Here is a 17,313-nt window from a genome sequence, read left to right as displayed (position 1 = left end):
TGCCCCCCCAGGGACACCAAGGGGTCCCAGCCCTGCGGGGGGGTCTCACCCCCATTTTGGGGTGTCCTTCCCCGCTCCCCCCCCAGGGACATCCCCAGGCGGCAGCAGGGTCCTCCTGCCCCCCCCGCCCCAGCGCACCCCCATTTTTAGGGGGTCATAAGGGCTGTGCCCCCCCCTCCACACCCCACACCCCCCCCGATTCGGGGGGCTGTTGATCATTCCCCTCCCCACACCACCCCCCCCAGACCCCCCCCATTACCGCGGGGGGGGTGGGGGGGGGCTGTTAATTCTTGATGCAATTAAAAGACAGAAACGGACCCAAAATGTCTTTATTGGGGGAGGGGGGGGGATTTTTATCCCGGGGGGGGCAGAATTGGCCCGGGGGGGGAGTTAAGGGGGGATTTGCCCCACGGGGGGGAGGTATTACCCCTGGGGGGGGTGTTATTACCCCGGGGGGGTGTTAATTACCCCAGGGAAGGGTCACGCTATGCCCCCCCCCCCCAAAAAAAAAAGCAATGCCGCAGGTGGGGCCGAGCCCCGCCCCTTTTCCAAGCCCCGCCCCCGAGCCCCGCCCCCCCCGGCCGGGGCCGCAGCCCCCGCCGCCCCCCCCCCTCCATGCTCCGCCCCCCCCCGGACGGACCCACACCGGGGGGGGGGGGTGTGTGTGTGCAAAGGGCCCCCCCCAAATCCCCCCGCTCAGCACCACCGTGGGGGGGGGGGGGGCACACACGCACCCCCCCACCCCCCCCCCAAAACCATCCTGTGCTGGGGGGGGGCCCCGGCCCCCCCCCCCCCCCATCGCCTCCCATCGCCGCCGTCGGAGCCGCGTGCAGCGAGAACCGGGGGGGGCCCGGCCGGGCCCTGCCCCCCCCCCCCCCCGCCCCCCCCATCCCCCCCACAACCCCCCCCCCCTTCTCCCGCCGCCGCCGCCGCCGCACCGGGCGGAGGAGACACGGCTCGGCCCCCCCCCCCACCCCCCCCCGGGCCGGGGGGGCTGCGGCGGCCGCGCAGCGCGTCGTGAGTACCGGGGGGGCGCGGGGGAGGGGGGGGCGGCGGGGAGGGGGGGGAGGACACCGGGAAGAAGAAGAAGAAGGGGGGGGGGACACAGAGAGAGAGACACGGGGCTGCGCCTCCTTCCCCCCCCCACCGGGGCCGGTGTCGGGATCCATCAGCGGGATCCGGTACCGGGTTCAGCCACCGGATTCGGTACCGGAGCCCCAGCCCCGGTACCGGAGCCCCGATCCCCGTCCCCGGTACCGGTTTCCCATCCCCGATACCGGCCTCGATCCCCGGTACAGGAGCCCCGATCCCCGTCCCCGGTACCGGTTTCCCATCCCCGATACCGGCCTCGATCCCCGGTACAGGAGCCCCGATCCCCGTCCCCGGTACCGGTTTCCCATCCCCGATACCGGCCTCGATCCCCGGTACAGGAGCCCCGATCCCCATCCCCGGTACCGGTTTCCCATCCCCGATACCGGCCTCGATCCCCATCCCCGGTACCCGCCCCGATTCCCGGTACCGAATCCCCGATCCCCACCCCCGGTACCTGTTTCTCATCCCCGGTACCGGCCCCGATCCCCATCCCCGATTCCCGGTACCGTTTTGCCACCCCCGGTACCGGCCGCGATCGCCACCCCCGGTCCGTGTTCCCGCTATGGGTCCCCATCGCCGGTACCGGTCCCCTCTATCGATCTCCATCCCCCATCCCCGCTCCCCGGTACCGGTTTCCCATCCCCGATTCCCGGTCCCCGCTATCGACCCGGTTCGCATCCACCGGTACCGGGATCCAGACCCGGTTCCTCTCCGAATTTCCCCATCGATGGGTCCCGGTACCGGAGCCACGATTCTCGGTACCAGTTCCCATCGCCGGTCCCCGGTCCCGGTTCCCACCCCCCATCCCAGATTCCCGGTCCCGGTTCCCGCCCCCCCCTCCCCCGGTCCCCGGTCCCCGGTCCCGGTTCCGGCCCCCCCCATTCCTCCCGCCCCCCCGGTACCGGTGTGTCCCCCCCCTCCGTCCCGTCCGTCCCCGTGTCCCTCCGCGTGTCCGTCCCTCCGCCATCACCCCCCCCCGCCGGGTCCCCCCCAGATTATTTTTTGGGGGGGGGTTGGGGGGTGTCAATAACACCCCGAGGGGGAGGGGCGGGGCCTTGGGGTACCGTTTCTGCCCCCCCCCCCCAAAAAAAAAATTTTGGGGAAATGGCCGGGGGGGGGGGCGGGGGGGGGCAAGGCATTGTGGGGGGGCCCCGAATTTTTTTTTTTTTTTTGGGTGGGGGTGACACAGCCCGGGGGAGGGGCGACCCTGTGGGCCGGGGAAAGGGCCGGCGGCTGGGGGAGGGGGCGCCCCCCCCAACCTTCTTCCCCCCCCCGCCCCGCTCCCGCCCGTTGCCCGGCAACAGCAGCATCCTCGGGAGCCGAATCCCGTTGCCCGGCAACGGTTACCGGGACACGGGGCAGCTGCCCGGGGCATGAATGGGGCTGCGAGACCCCCCCCCCCCGCCCCGGGACCCCCACCCGCCCCCCCGCCAAGGAAGAAGGACACCCCCCCCTCCCCAAACTGAGGACACCCCCCCCCCCCCCAGTGCCCCAGGATCCCCCCCCAGAGCCGGGACCCCCCTCCCGTGGTGCCACAGGACACCCCCCCCCCCCAGGACGCACCCCCCCCCAGATGCTCCGGGGCCCCCCCAGTGCCTCAGGGGGTGTGTGTGTCCCCCCCAAGTGCTCTGGGACCCCCCCAAAGTGCTCTGGGACCTCCCACTCCCCCCCTACAACACCCCCCTCCCCCAGTACCCCAAAATCAGGGTCGGGGGGGGGGGAGGAAGGATTTTGGGGGATGGGGGGGGTTCATGGGGGTGTCGGGGTCTCAGGGCACTGGGGGGGGTGATGGGGGTCCCTGGAGAGCTGGGGGGCGCTTTGGGGGCTCCAGGGGTTGGGGGGGGGGGGTCCAGGGGTGCAGAAGAACAACCGAGGGGTTCAGGGGGGTCCCCAAGAGTTCATGGTGGGGTCCCAGGGGCATAGGGGGTCCCCAGGGGTTTATGGGGGGGTCCCAGGGGCGCAGGGGGTTCCCCAAGAGTTCATGGGGGGGTCCCAGGGGCACAGGGGCGTCCCCCGAAGTTCATGGAGGGGGTCTCAGGAGTTCAGGGGGGTTCCAGGGGTTCATGGGGGGGGGTCCCAGGAGTTCATGGGGGGGTCCCAGGGGCACAGGGGGCTCCCAGGGATTGATGGGGGGGGTCTCGGGAGTTTAGGGGGGTTCCAGGGGTTCATGGGAGGTCTCAGGAGCACAGGCGGGGGGGGTCCCAGGTGTACAGGGGGCCCTCGGGAGTTCATGGGGGGTCCCAGGAGCACAGGGGACTTCCAGGGGGTCACGAGGGGGTCCCAGGAGCACAAGGGGGGTCCCAAGGACTCATGGAGGGGGGGGGCTCAGGAGCTTAGGGGGGTCCCAGGGACTCGTGGGTGGGTCCCAGGGGCACGGCGGGGGGGGTCCCAGGGGTACAGAAGAGCATCCCAGGGGTCCGGGAGGTCTCTGAGCGGCACGGGGGGGTGTCGGGGGGCCTGTGGGTTGGGGGGGTCTCTGGGGGTGCCGGGGGTCCCCGCTGAGCGGTGGGCGCAGGCGGCGAGCGTGGCCGCGGCCGACCTTCTCCATGAGGAGCGGGGGAAGATGCCGGCGTCGCCCGCGGTCCTGCTGCTGCTGGTGGCCGCCTTCGCCCCCCGGAGCCGCCAGGGCCTGGCCTCCCTCCGCATGGGTGAGGGGGGGTGCGGGGGGGCGCTTCGAGGGTTCTGGGGGGAGATGGGGGGTGTGTGGGGGTCATAGCGGGGCACGGGGAGGCGGTTCTGGGGGAGTGTGGGGGTCACAGAGGGTTATATGGGGGGTGTGGGGGGGCATGGGGGGGCACAGAGGGGCTGTGGGGGGACATGGGGGGGATATGGGGGGGTGTGGGGGGGAAATATGGGGATATGGGGGGGCGTGGGGGTCATAGAGGGTTATGTGGGGGTCATGGGGGGGCACAGAGGGGCTGTGGGGGGATATGGGGTGACATGGGGGGGCTGTATGGGCACGGGGGGGTGTATGGAGGGTGTGGGGGGACATGGGGGGGTACAGGGGGGACATATGGGGGACGTGGGGGCACAGGGGGCTCATGGGGAGCATAAAAGGGGAGATGGGGGGTTGTGGAGGGGCGTGGGGGGACATTTGGGTGACATGGGGGGGCCATATGGGGACATGGGGGGGGTGTAGGGGGACATGGGGGGGGGTATGGGGCATGGGGGGGACATTTGTGTGAAGGGGGGGTCCCAGCAGTGCCCTGTGGGGGCAGAGGGGAGCCCTGGCGGGGTGATGCGAGGACACGGCGTTACGGGGGGGGTGACAGGGACACACGGGGGGGCTGGTGTGTGTGTGTCCCCCCCCCACACACTCACCCCCCCCAGCCGCCATCCTGGACGAGCGGTCGGGCTGCGGGCGGGGGGAGCGGCTGGCGCTGGCGCTGGCGCGGGAGCACGTCAACGGGCTGCTGGGGGCCCCCGCCCCCGCCCGCCTGGAGGTCGACATCTTCGAGCTGCAGCGCGACAGCCAGTACGAGACCACCGACACCAGTGAGCGCACCAGGGCGCGCGTGCGAGGGGCGTGCGAGGGGCGCACGAGGGCGAGCGCGGTGCGCCGGGGCGGGCAGAGCGTGCGAGGGCGCTCACCGAGGGTGTATGCGGGGCGTGAGGGGCGTGCGAGAGGGCGCACGTGGTGTGTGAGGCCTTACACGAGGGCGGGGGGCGTGTGAGGCCCCGCGCGGGCGGGTGTGCGGCACACGAGGCCGCGCGTGAGGGTGCGCGGGGAGTGGGAGGCCAGGCACGAGCGTGGGCGTGGCGTGCGAGGCCGTGCAGGAGGGCCCATGTGGCGTGTGAGGCCGTGCACGAGCGTGTGCGTGGCGTGCGAGGGCAGGCACGAGAGTGTGCACGTGTGAGAGGACGGGTAAGAGGGAGTATGTGGCGCATGAGGCCGTGCGCAAGCGTGCGTGCGGCACACGAGGGCGCACGTGAGAGCGCGCAGAGCGTGTGAGGCCGTGCACAAGCATGTGTGTGGCGTGCAAGGGCATGCAGAAGAGCGTGCATGGCGTGCGATGACATGCAAGAGGGCGTACATGGTGTGTGAGTCTGTGCACAAGGGTGTGTTTGGCACACGAGGGCACACACGAGAGCGCCCAGAGCGTGTGAGGCTGTGCACAAGCATGTGTGTGGCGTGTGAGGCCATGCAAGAGGGTGTACATGGTGTGCGAGCCCATGCACAAGCGTGTGCGTGGCGTGTGAGGCTGCACACACGCGTGTGCGCGGCCGGGGATGCCGAGGGACGGGGAGCGGGGGAGCGCGTGTGCGGAAGGTGCGCGTGTCCGACGCGCGGCCGTGCACGATGGGTGTGCGAGGCCCCGTACGAGGCCCCGTGCGCTCACGCGTGCCCCCAGTGTGCCAGATCCTGCCCAAGGGCGTCGTCTCGGTGCTGGGCCCGGCCTCCAGCCCCGCCGCCGCCTCCACCGTCAGCCACATCTGCGGGGAGAAGGAGGTGAGGGGGGGGGCCACCCACAGACACCCCCCCCCCCGGGCACCCCCAGACCCCCCCGGCACCCCCAGATCCCCCCATGAACCCTCAGACCCCCCTGTGACCCCCCGATCCCCCCAATTCCTCCATTTCTGGTGACCCCACGCCCCCCCGTGTCCCCTTGTGACCCCTGTTGGCGTCCCCCCGTGACCCCCCACATTCCCCCAGACCCCCCCCCCCCGCCGTGAATCTGATGGGGTCCGTGTCCCTCCCCCAGACCCCCCATATCCCACCAGAATCCCCATGACCCCCCTGTGACCCCCAGATCCTCCATATCCCCCCCATGACCCCCCACATCCCCCCCATGACCCCCCTGTGACCCCCACATCCCCCTGTGACCCCCCATCCCCCCATGACCCCCCTGTGACCCCCAGATCCCCCTAAGACCCCCCACATCCCCCCCATGACCCCCCTGCGACCCCCAGATCCTCCATATCCCCCCATGACCCCCCACATCCCCCTGTGACCCCCTACATCCCCCCTCATGACCCCCCTGTGACCCCCGGATCCTCCATATTCTCCCCATGACCCCCCACATCCCCCCCCATGCCCCCCCTGTGACTCCCACATCCCCCTGTGACCCCCCCATTCCCCCATGACCCCCCTGTGACCCCCAGATCCCCCTAAGACCCCCCACATCCCTCCCCATGACCCCCCTGTGACCCCCAGATCCTCCATATCCCCCCCATGACCCCCCACATCCCCCTGTGACCCCCTACATCCCCCCCCGTGACCCCCCCACATCCCCCCGCCCCGCCCCCGCGAATCCGACGGGGTCGGGGTGTGTGTGTCCCCCCCCAGATCCCCCACATCAAGGTGGGCCCCGAGGAGACCCCCCGCCTGCAGTACCTGCGCTTCGCCGCCGTCAGCCTCTACCCCAGCAACGAGGACGTGAGCCTGGCCCTGGGCCACATCCTGCGCAGCTTCCGCTACCCCGCCGCCTCCCTCATCTGCGCCAAGGCCGAGTGTAGGCCTGGGGGGCACGGGGGGGGCACGGGGGGGGCGGGGAGGATGTGGGGAGCATGTGGGGAGGGGGAAAGGACCAGGGATTTGGGGGGGGGGGGCACAGGGGTGGTGATGAGGGCACCGGGAGGGATGGAGGGGGTGCGGGGAGGGGGATGGAGGATGTGGGGGGCACGGGGGGGTGGATATGGGGGCACAGGGATGATTCTGGGGGGGATATGGGGGTCACCAGGGGTGGTTATGGGGGTCGCAGGGATGGGGAGGGAGATTTGGGGGGCACAGGGATGATTCTGGGGGGGATATGGGGGTCACAGGGGTGGTTTTGGGGGTCACAGGGATGAGGACGGAGATTTGGGGGGCACAGGGATGATTCTGGGGGGGATATGGGGGTCACAGGGGTGGTTATGGGGGTCACAGGGATGAGGACGGAGATTTGGGGGGCACAGGGATGATTCTGGGGGGGATATGGGGGTCACAGGGGTGGTTATGGGGGTCGCAGGGATGGGGAGGGAGATTTGGGGGGCACAGGGATGATTCTGGGGGGGATATGGGGGTCACAGGGGTGGTTATGGGGGTCACAGGGATGAGGACGGAGATTTGGGGGGCACAGGGATGATTCTGGGGGGGATATGGGGGTCACCAGGGGTGGTTATGGGGGTCGCAGGGATGAGGACGGAGATTTGGGGGGCACAGGGATGATTCTGGGGGGGATATGGGGGTCACCAGGGGTGGTTATGGGGGTCGCAGGGATGGGGAGGGAGATTTGGGGGGCACAGGGATGATTCTGGGGGGGATATGGGGGTCACCAGGGGTGGTTATGGGGGTCGCAGGGATGAGGACGGAGATTTGGGGGGCACAGGGATGATTCTGGGGGGGATATGGGGGTCACAGGGGTGGTTATGGGGGTCGCAGGGATGGGGAGGGAGATTTGGGGGGCACAGGGATGATTCTGGGGGGGATATGGGGGTCACAGGGGTGGTTATGGGGGTCACAGGGATGAGGACGGAGATTTGGGGGGCACAGGGATGATTCTGGGGGGGATATGGGGGTCACAGGGGTGGTTATGGGGGTCGCAGGGATGGGGAGGGAGATTTGGGGGGCACAGGGATGATTCTGGGGGGGATATGGGGGTCACAGGGGTGGTTATGGGGGTCACAGGGATGAGGACGGAGATTTGGGGGGCACAGGGATGATTCTGGGGGGGATATGGGGGTCACCAGGGGTGGTTATGGGGGTCGCAGGGATGAGGACGGAGATTTGGGGGGCACAGGGATGATTCTGGGGGGGATATGGGGGTCACCAGGGGTGGTTATGGGGGTCGCAGGGATGGGGAGGGAGATTTGGGGGGCACAGGGATGATTCTGGGGGGATATGGGGGTCACCAGGGGTGGTTATGGGGGTCGCAGGGATGGGGAGGGAGATTTGGGGGGCACAGGGATGATTCTGGGGGGGATATGGGGGTCACCAGGGGTGGTTATGGGGGTCGCAGGGATGAGGACGGAGATTTGGGGGGCACAGGGATGATTCTGGGGGGCGCAGGGAGGGATATGAGGGTCACAGGAGTGGTTATGGGGGTCACAGGGATGGGGACGGAGATTTTGGGGGGCACAGGGATGATTCTGGGGGGATATGGGGGTCACCAGGGGTGGTTATGGGGGTCACAGGGATGAGGACGGAGATTTGGGGGGCACAGGGATGATTCTGGGGGGGATATGGGGGTCACAGGGGTGGTTATGGGGGTCGCAGGGATGGGGAGGGAGATTTGGGGGGCACAGGGATGATTCTGGGGGGCACAGGGAGGGATATGGGGGGCACAGGGATGATTATGGGGGTCACAGGGATGGGGAGGGAGATTTGGGGGGCACAGGGATGATTCTGGGGGGCACATGTCGGGATTTGGGGGGGCGCAGACCCGGGGCCGCTGCTGCGGGGCGCGATGGCGGAGCCGTGGGTGGGGGTCGGTTCCCCGCAGCACCCTGGGGTGCCCCCCGACACCCCCTTTTCCCCCCCCGGGCCCCCCCAGGCCTGCTGCGGCTGGAGGAGCTGGTGCGGCAGTTCCTCATCTCCCGCGAGACGCTGTCGGTGCGGATGCTGGACGAGGCGCAGGACCCCACCCCCCTGCTGAAGGAGATCCGCGACGACAAGATCACCACCATCATCATCGACGCCAACGCCTCCGTCTCCCACCTCGTCCTCAGCAAGGTGGGAGGGCTTGCGGGGGGGGGGGGTCTTCCGCCATGGGGCGGGGGGGCTGTGGGGCTGGGGATTGGGGTCTAGGGGCTGGGAGGAGGATTGAGGGGTCTGGGGGCTTCGGGGTGTGGGGATTGGGGCGGATCGGGGGCTGGGAATTGGGATTCTGGGGGCTTCGGGGGGGGATTGTGGGGTCTGGGGGCTTGGGGGGGGGTTCTTCCACCATGGGGCGGGGGGCTGTGGGGCTGGGGGTTGGGGGTCTGGGGGTTTAGGGGTCTTACGCCGTGGGGCTGGAGACCGGAGGGAGCTTGTGCCATGGGGTTGGGTCTTGGGGGTTCTTGCCCCACGGGGGGGCCTGGGGGCTGCTGTGGGTCTGGGGGCCATGGGGGGGGGAGACCCAGTGCCGTGGGGCAGAGGGGGGGCGGCCGTGGGGCAGAGTCACCCTCTCCCCCCTCCCCAGGCCTCGGAGCTGGGCATGACGTCGGCCTTCTACAAGTACATCCTGACCACCATGGTGAGCCATGACCCCCCCGTGACCCCCCATGACCCCCCATGACCCCTCATGACCCCCAATGATCCCCAATGACCACCATGACCCCCAATGACCCCCATGACCCGCCATGACCCCCAATGACCCCCATGACCCCTAATGACCCCCATGACTCCTCATGACTCCTCATGACCCCTCATGACCACCCATGACCCCCCATGACCCCCATGAACCCCCCTGACCCCTCATGACCCCCCATGACCCCCCATGACCCCCCCAACCCCTCATGGCCCCCCGTAACCCCCCTGTGACCCCCCAGGACTTCCCGCTGCTGCGGTTGGACGCGTTGGCTGACGCCCCCTCCACCGTCCTGGGCTTCTCCATGTTCAACACCAGCCACCCCTTCTACCTGGAGTTCGTCCGCAGCCTCAACATGTCCTGGCGCGAGAACTGCGAGCTCAGCCCCTACCCCGGCCCTGCGGTGAGGGGGGGACCCCAAAAACCCCGGGGGGGACCCCAAAAACCTGGAGGGGGCCCCCAGAACCCCACGGGAGTCATCAAACCCCAAGGGGAACCCAACGCCTTAGGGGAAACTCAAGGACTGGGGGAGCTGGGAGAAAGGAGCTGGGAGCTGAGGGGACCCCGATAACACCAGAGGGGACCCCAAAAACCAATGGGGGACCCCAAAAACCTGGAGGGGGCCCCCAAAACCCCACGGGAGTCGTCAAACCCCAAGGGGAACCCAACACCTTGGGGGAAACCCAAGCACAGGGGAAGCTGGGACTCACCCTGTCGCCATCCCTGTCCCCCCCATGTCCGTCTGTGCCCCCTCCGTGTCCGTCTGTGCCCCCCCATGTCCCCCCCATGTCCGTCCGTCCCCCCCCCGTGTCCGTCTGTCCCCCCAGCTCTCGGCGGCGCTGCTCTTCGACGCGGTGCATGTGGTGGTGGGGGCCGTGCGGGAGCTGAACCGCAGCCAGGAAATCGGGGGGCGGCCACTGGCCTGCGCCTCCCCCAGCATCTGGCCCCACGGCACCAGCCTCATGAACTACCTCCGCATGGTGAGGGGGGGGGGGTGTCCCCAAAAAAAGAAGGAGGGGGTCCCCAAAACCTCCTCAGACACCCCAGGGGGGGACACAAGCCCCAAAACCCTCTGTGGGATCCCCAAATCCTCCTGGGGGGGGTGGGTGTCCTGGAATCCCCTTGAGGGTCCTAGAATAGTCCTGGAGGATCCCAAAATGTCTTTGGGGGACCCCAAAATCCTCCTGGGGGAACCCAAAGTCCCCCTGGGGACCCCAAAATCCTCCTGAGGGACCCCAAAAGGTCCTTGGGGATCCCAAAACTCACCTGGGAGCCTTGAAATAGCCCTGGGGGACCCCAAAACCCTCCTGGGGGGTCCTGGAATCTCCTGGGGGGTCCTAAAATACTTCTGGAGGATCCCAAAAGGTCTTTGGGGGACCCCAAAACCCTCCTGAGGGACCCCAAAAGGTCCTTGGGGATCCCAAAGCTCAACTGGAAGCCTTGAAATAGCCCTGGGGGACCCCAAAGCCCTCCTGGGGGGTCCTGGAATCTCCTGGGGGGTCCTAAAATAGTCCTGGAGGATTTCAAAATGTCTTTGGGGGACCCCAAAACCCTCCTGGGGGGGTCCTGAAATCACCCTCAAGGCCCCCAAAGCCTCCTGGGTGGTGCTCGGGCCGCTCTAGGGGTGCCCCAAACCCTCTCTCCATCTCCTGAAGGAGATGGGGTTCCCCCAGAGTTGTTGTTTGTTTTTTGGGGGGGGTCGTCTGTCTTCTGGGGTGCCCCCCTGCCGCCCCCAACCCTTGCCGTGTCCCCCCAGGTAGAGTACGACGGGCTGACGGGGCGGGTGGAGTTCAACAGCAAAGGGCAGCGCACGAACTACACCCTCCACGTGCTGGAGAAGGGGCGCGACGGGCACCGGGAGGTGAGCGCCCCACAGCTGCCCCACATCTGCCCCACAGCTGCCCCACAGCTGCCCCACACATCGTATCCCCCCCCACGCTGTGCCGCGTCCCGCGCCTTGCGCCCCACACACCCAACCGTGCGTGCTGCCCCACCTTGCACCCCAAACGCTGCCCCCCGAGGACCCCCACATCCCCCCGCCCTGCCCCCCGTCTCAGCGCTGTGCCCCCTCCCCCCCCCCAGGTGGGCGTGTGGTACTCCAACCGGACACTGGCCATGAACGCCACCACCTTGGCCATCAACGCCTCCGACAGCTTGGCCAACAAGACCCTCATCATCACCACCATCCTGGTGAGGGGGGGGTGTGGGGGGATGGATATTGGGGGAGGGGGAGCCCTTTGGGGCCCCACCGAGGTCTTCTTTGGGGTCCCCTTGGGGTGTCTGCATTGGGGTCCTCTTGGGTTCCCATTGGGTGTCCCCATTGAGATCCCCATCACCAACTCCTTGGGGTCCCCTTGAGTTCCCGTTGGGTGTCCCCATTGGGGTATTCATCGTCATCCCCTTGGGGTCCCCTTGGGGTCTCCATTGGGGTCCCCTTGGGATTTCCATCTGGGGTTCCCATGGGGGTGTCCCCTGGGCATCTCCCTCGGGGTCCCCCTGACACCTCCGTTGAGTTCCCATGGGGGCACCTCCATTGGGGTCCCCTCGAGGTCTCCACCGCCGTCCCCTTGAGGCCCCCCCGGAGTCTCCCTTGGGGTCTCCATCCACTGGGAGCCCTTTCGGGGTCTCCTTGGGCTCTCCAGCGGGATCTCCACTGGGACACCCCACCATGGGGCATCTCCATTGGGTTCTCCAGCCCAAATGCCCCACCCTGACGCCTCCCTGTGCCCCATCCTACCTCTGCAGGAGAACCCCTACGTGATGCGGGTGGGGGGCGCGGGCGGCCCCGACCGCTACGAGGGTTTCTGCGTGGACATGCTGCAGGAGCTGGCCGGGCTCCTCAAGTTCCGCTTCCACCTCAAGCTGGTGGAGGACGGGCTCTACGGGGCGCCCGAGCCCAACGGCTCCTGGACCGGCATGGTGGGGGAGCTCATCAACCGGGTACGCGGGGGGTCCCGGGGCAGGTTTAGGGTGGGCTTGGGGGGTCCTGGAGCATCCAGTGGTGGGTTGTAGGGTTTGGGGGTGTCCTGGGGCAACTTCTGGGGGGTTTAGGGGGCGGGTGATGGGGCAGTTGGGTTGTCCAAGGGCAATTTGTGAGGGATTTTGGGGGTTTGGGGGGTCCTGGGGCAACTTCTGGGGGGTTTGGGGTGTTCTGGGGCAACCAATGGGGAGTTGTGGGGTGTCCTGGGGAGGGTTGGGGTGTCCTGGAGGAGCCAATGGTGGATTTTAAGGTGTGGGGGTGTCCTGGAGCTTGGGGTGTCCTGGGACAATTGATGGTGGGTTTTAGGGTGTCCTGGGGCAAACAAGGGGGAGATTTGGAGGTTTGGGGGTGTCCTAGGGCAGATTTTGGGGTGTTTTGGGGTGTCCAAGAGAAATTTATGGGGTGTTTGGGGGTGTCCTTGAGCAAATTACGGAGGTGAGGCACAGGGGTGTCCTGGAGAAGGTTTTGGGGGGGTTTGGGGTGTCCTGGAGGTTTGGGTAAATTTGGGGTTTCCTGGAGAGGGGTTTGGGGTTTGAGGTGTCCTGGAGAAGATTTGGGGGGGTTTTGGGGGTCCCCTTATCACGTGACACCCCCCCCCCCCCCCAGAAAGCCGACCTGGCAGTGGCCGCCTTCACCATCACGGCGGAGCGGGAGAAGGTGATCGACTTCTCCAAACCCTTCATGACCTTGGGGATCAGCATCCTCTACCGGGTCCACATGGTACGGGGGGGCGGGTGGGGGTCTCGGGGTGGGGGGGTGGGGGGCAAGGACCCCCCCCCGGTGGGGTTGGGGGGCTCGGTGTCACCGCGGGGGTCTCACGCCGTGTCCCCGCAGGGCCGCAAGCCGGGGTATTTCTCCTTCCTAGACCCCTTCTCGCCGGCCGTCTGGCTCTTCATGCTCCTCGCCTACCTGGCCGTCAGCTGCGTCCTCTTCCTCGCCGCGCGGTGAGGGCACCCCAAAATACACCCCCACACCCCCACCAAGGTCCAGGGGGTACCTGAAGAACCAGCCCCTGGGGGGACCCAAAAATACCCCTCGGGATCCTTGGGGAACCCTCTCCTCCGGACCCTGGGGGCACCCAAAATCCATCCCAAACCCTCCTGGACCCTGGGGGGGGGACACACACATCAAAAATCCACCCTCACCAGACCCCAGGGGCACCCCAAATTCTTCCCGACCCCATGGGTACCCAATATCCACGGTCAGGGGGTGCAGGGAGGTTCTGAGGGGCAGCCTATGGGGTCACGGATGGGTTTTGGGGGGCTCGGAGAGGTCCTGGGGGGGTCACTGATGGGTTTGGGGGACACAGAAAGGTCCGGGGGGGGTCACTGATGAGTTTGGGGGGCACAGGAAGGTCCAGGGGGGGTCACTGATGAGTTTGGGGGGCACAGGAAGATCCTGGGGGGGTCACTGATGGGTTTTGGGGGTGCAGGGAGCTCCGGAGGGTCCTGGTTCCCCAGTTGGGGGTGTGGGGGGGTCGTTCCTGACCGTGCGTGTGTCCCCCCCCAGGCTGAGCCCCTACGAGTGGTACAACCCCCACCCCTGCCTGCGGGCGCGGCAGCACCTCCTGGAGAACCAGTACACGCTGGGCAACAGCCTCTGGTTCCCGGTGGGGGGGTTCATGCAACAGGGCGCCGAGATCACGCCCCGCGCCCTCTCCACCCGCTGCGTCAGCGGCGTCTGGTGAGACCGCGGGGGTGGGATGGGGGGCGGGGGGGAGCTGGGTGAAGCCCCCCCGCTGACCCCGCCCCGCCCCTCCCGCAGGTGGGCCTTCACCCTCATCATCATCTCCTCCTACACGGCCAACCTGGCGGCGTTCCTGACGGTGCAGCGCATGGAGGTGCCCATCGAGTCGGCCGACGACTTGGCCGACCAGACCAACATCGAGTACGGCACCATCCACGCCGGCTCCACCATGACCTTCTTCCAGGTGGGGCCCGGCGGGGGGCGGCGCCGTGCGGGACAGGGGCGTGGCACAACACGGTGCGCCCATGAATCCTGCTGCCATCATACCCCACCCAACCTGGATCAACCCAACCCAACCCAACCCAACCCATCCAAACCAGCCTGACTCAACCCAACCCAACCCAACCCAACCTGGCTCAACACAACCCAACCCAACCCAACCCAACCCAACCTGGCTCAACACAACCCAACCCAACCCAACCTGGCTCAACTCAACCCAACCCAACCCAATCCAACCCAACCCAACCTAGCTCAACCCAACCCAACCCAACCCAACCCAACCCAACCCAACCCAACCCAACTCAACCTGGCTCAACCCAACCCAACCCAACGCAACTCAACCTGGCTCAACCCAACCCAACTTGGCCCAACCCATCCAACCCAATGCAACTCAACCTGGATCCACCCAACCCAACCCAACTCAACCTGGCTCAACCCAACCCATCCAACCCAACCCAAGACAACCCAACCCAGCCTGCTCCAACTCAGCATGGTCCAACTGGATAAATCCAGCTCAATCCAGCCCAAGGAACCCAAGCCAGGTTACCTCAACTCATCTTGGCCCAACTCAACAAATCTAACCCAACCTGGGTCAACCCAACCCAACCCAATTTAGGTCAACCTAACCCAGCTCAACAAATCTAACCCGAGCCAACCTAGATCAACCCACAGCAGGTCAACAAATCTCATGCAACTCAACCCAACCTGGGTCAACTCAACCCAACCCAACCTGGGTCAACGCAGCCCAGCTCAACAAACCCAACCCAAACCAGCCTAGATCAACCCAACCCAACTCAACCCAACCCAACCCAACCCAACTCAACCCAACCTGGCTCAGCCCACCCCAGGTCAACAAATCTAATGCAACTCAACCTGGGTCAACTCAACTCATCCCAACCTGGGTCAGTCCAGCCCAGCTCAACAAACCCAACCCAGCCCAAGGCAACTTGGGTCAATTCAACTCAACCTGGGTCAACTCAACGCAACAGAGCAAACCGCCCCTTCCCAACCCAATGCAGCTCAACCCAACCCAGCCCAGCTCAACAAATCTAACCCAACCCAACTCAACTTGGGTCAACTCAACCCAACCTGGGTCAACACAACACAACACAGCAGACCACCCCTTCCCAACCCAACCCAACCCAACCCAGCCCAACTCAACCCAACCCAACCCAACCCAGCCCAACCCAACGCAACCCAACCCAATCCAACCAACACAGCCCAACCCAACCCAACCTAACCCAACCCAACCCAACCCAACGCAGCCCAACTGGTCCCAGTCCCCGCCAGCAGCCCCCGCCATGCCCGTCTCCCCCCGCCCCTCCCCAGAACTCGCGTTACCAGACCTACCAGCGGATGTGGAACTACATGCAGTCGAAGCAGCCCAGCGTCTTCGTCAAGAGCACGGAGGAAGGCATCGCCCGCGTCCTCAACTCCAAGTACGCCTTCCTGCTGGAGTCCACCATGAACGAGTACCACCGCCGGCACAACTGCAACCTCACCCAGATCGGGGGGCTGCTGGACACCAAGGGCTACGGCATCGGCATGCCCCTGGGTACGGCGGTGGGGGGGACACACACACGCCGTTTCACACCGTCGTCGTCCCCCCTCAAAAAAAAAATCCGGTGGGACGCCGTCTTTTGTGTCCTCTTCCAGGGTCGCCGTTTCGGGATGAGATCACGTTGGCCATCCTGCAGCTGCAGGAGAACAACCGCTTGGAGATCCTCAAGAGAAAATGGTGGGAGGGGGGACACTGCCCCAAGGAGGAGGATCACCGGGCCAAAGGTAGGGGTCTTATTTTTTTTTTTTGGGGGGGGACGACACACACAGACACTTTTTTCTGGGCCCCCTCACCCACCGGCCGCGCGGTGTCGCCTCTAGGCTTGGGCATGGAGAACATCGGGGGCATCTTCGTGGTCTTGGTCTGCGGCCTCATCGTCGCCATCTTTGTGGCCGTCATGGAGTTCGTCTGGTCCACGCGGCGCTCGGCTGAGACCGAGGAGGTCGGGGAGGGGCGGGGGGGGCAGCGAGATTTTGGGGGGGGGGCGTGGGGGGGGGGCAAGTTGGGTGGAAGGGAACAAACTCAACGCCGTCGGGTTGGGAGACGGCCCCAACATCCGGCTGTGGTTGGGATGGGGCAAAGGCGGGGTTGGAGGGGTTGGGGGGGGTGGGGGCACAGTGTGGTGGTGGGGGGGGGGCCAGGTGTCCACCTGACACCCCCCCACCCCTCAAATCCAACCCCCCCCCCCAGATCTCGCTCTGCACCGAGATGCTCCGGGAGCTCCGTCACGCCGTGTCCTGCCGCAAACCCTCGCGCGCGCGTCGGCGCCGGAGACCCCCGGCCAGGGGGGGTCCCGGGGGGGGGTCGGGGGGGGGTGTGGGCCCCTCCCTGCGGGAAATGCGCTTCAGCAACGGAAAACTCTACTCGGGGACCCCCCCCGCCGAGGTTGGGGGGGGGACGACGACGACGACGGGGGGAGCCCCCCCCCCGCCCTGCACCCACGTCCGCGTCTGCCCCGAGTGTCGCCGCATCCAGGCGCTGCGGGCGGCCCCCCCGCCCCCCCGGGGGGGACCCCCCCCGCCGACACCTTCCGAGGGGGGGCCCCGACAACAAGAGTGACACCCCCACACACCCCTCAGACACCCCCCCCCGACACCCCCCCCCCCCCCAAACCCTCCTTGTACGCCGTGCGTATGCCAGGACTTGTTGGGGGGGGGGGGGACCAGGAACGACACCCCCCCCCCCAAAAAAAATATAACGCCCCCCCCAACCCCCTTCTGGACTCAGCACCCCACTGTAACCCCCCCCCCCCCAAAAAAAACTGCGCTGTGCCTTCCCGGGGGGGGGGATGTTTCCCCCCCAACCCTGCCGGGGGGATGGGACCCCCCATGCCGTGCCTGGAAGGATTTGGAGGGGACACACGCCCCCCCCCCAAAAAATACTGCGGGGGGGGGGGGAGGACACCCCCCCCCCCACCCCACGCACGGACCAGCCGCGGGGGGGGGGACGGACACGGGGCAGAGGGGGGGGGTCGGGGGGTGGGGGGGTCGGGGGGGGACCGGCCCGAG

General features: G+C 67.3%; 1 protein-coding gene across 3 annotated transcripts; it reads left to right on the top strand.

The window, feature by feature from the left end:
- Positions 1–952: 952 nt before the first annotated feature.
- GRIK5 (glutamate ionotropic receptor kainate type subunit 5) lies at positions 953–16,886 on the top strand. Of its 3 annotated transcripts, none has more exons than XM_074930358.1 (20): positions 953–1,017; positions 3,608–3,740; positions 4,423–4,587; positions 5,445–5,542; positions 6,380–6,545; positions 8,565–8,743; positions 9,192–9,245; positions 9,541–9,702; positions 10,127–10,279; positions 11,056–11,160; positions 11,382–11,489; positions 12,045–12,239; positions 12,886–12,999; positions 13,114–13,223; positions 13,789–13,962; positions 14,044–14,209; positions 15,574–15,799; positions 15,901–16,029; positions 16,126–16,247; positions 16,496–16,886. In XM_074930358.1, the coding sequence occupies exons 2-20, from the start codon at positions 3,656–3,658 to the stop codon at positions 16,862–16,864; spliced, it is 2,880 nt and encodes a 959-aa protein (XP_074786459.1). In that variant the 5' UTR covers positions 953–1,017; positions 3,608–3,655; the 3' UTR covers positions 16,865–16,886. The 3 variants fall into 3 exon arrangements, with proteins under 3 accessions (XP_074786459.1, XP_074786461.1, XP_074786460.1); XM_074930359.1 differs by lacking the exon at positions 953–1,017 and adding an exon at positions 1,100–1,206; XM_074930360.1 differs by lacking the exons at positions 14,044–14,209; positions 15,574–15,799; positions 15,901–16,029; positions 16,126–16,247; positions 16,496–16,886 and having other exon boundaries at positions 13,145–13,223; positions 13,789–13,891.
- Positions 16,887–17,313: the final 427 nt, after the last annotated feature.

This window comes from Athene noctua, chromosome 33 (assembly GCF_965140245.1).
Source record: "Athene noctua chromosome 33, bAthNoc1.hap1.1, whole genome shotgun sequence".
Lineage (NCBI taxonomy): Eukaryota > Metazoa > Chordata > Aves > Strigiformes > Strigidae > Athene > Athene noctua.
Note: the sequence above shows the minus strand (reverse complement) of the source record. Positions and strands in the feature narration are given on the sequence as shown.

Coding starts and splice junctions, on each gene's coding strand:
- GRIK5 (XM_074930358.1), top strand. CDS start 3,656: ATGCCGGCGTCGCCCGCGGTCCTGCTGCTGCTGGTGGCCGCCTTCGCC. Junction 9,246..9,540: donor AGTACATCCTGACCACCATG/GTGAGCCATGAC, acceptor GTGACCCCCCAG/GACTTCCCGCTGCTGCGGTT. Junction 12,240..12,885: donor TGGGGGAGCTCATCAACCGG/GTACGCGGGGGG, acceptor CCCCCCCCCCAG/AAAGCCGACCTGGCAGTGGC.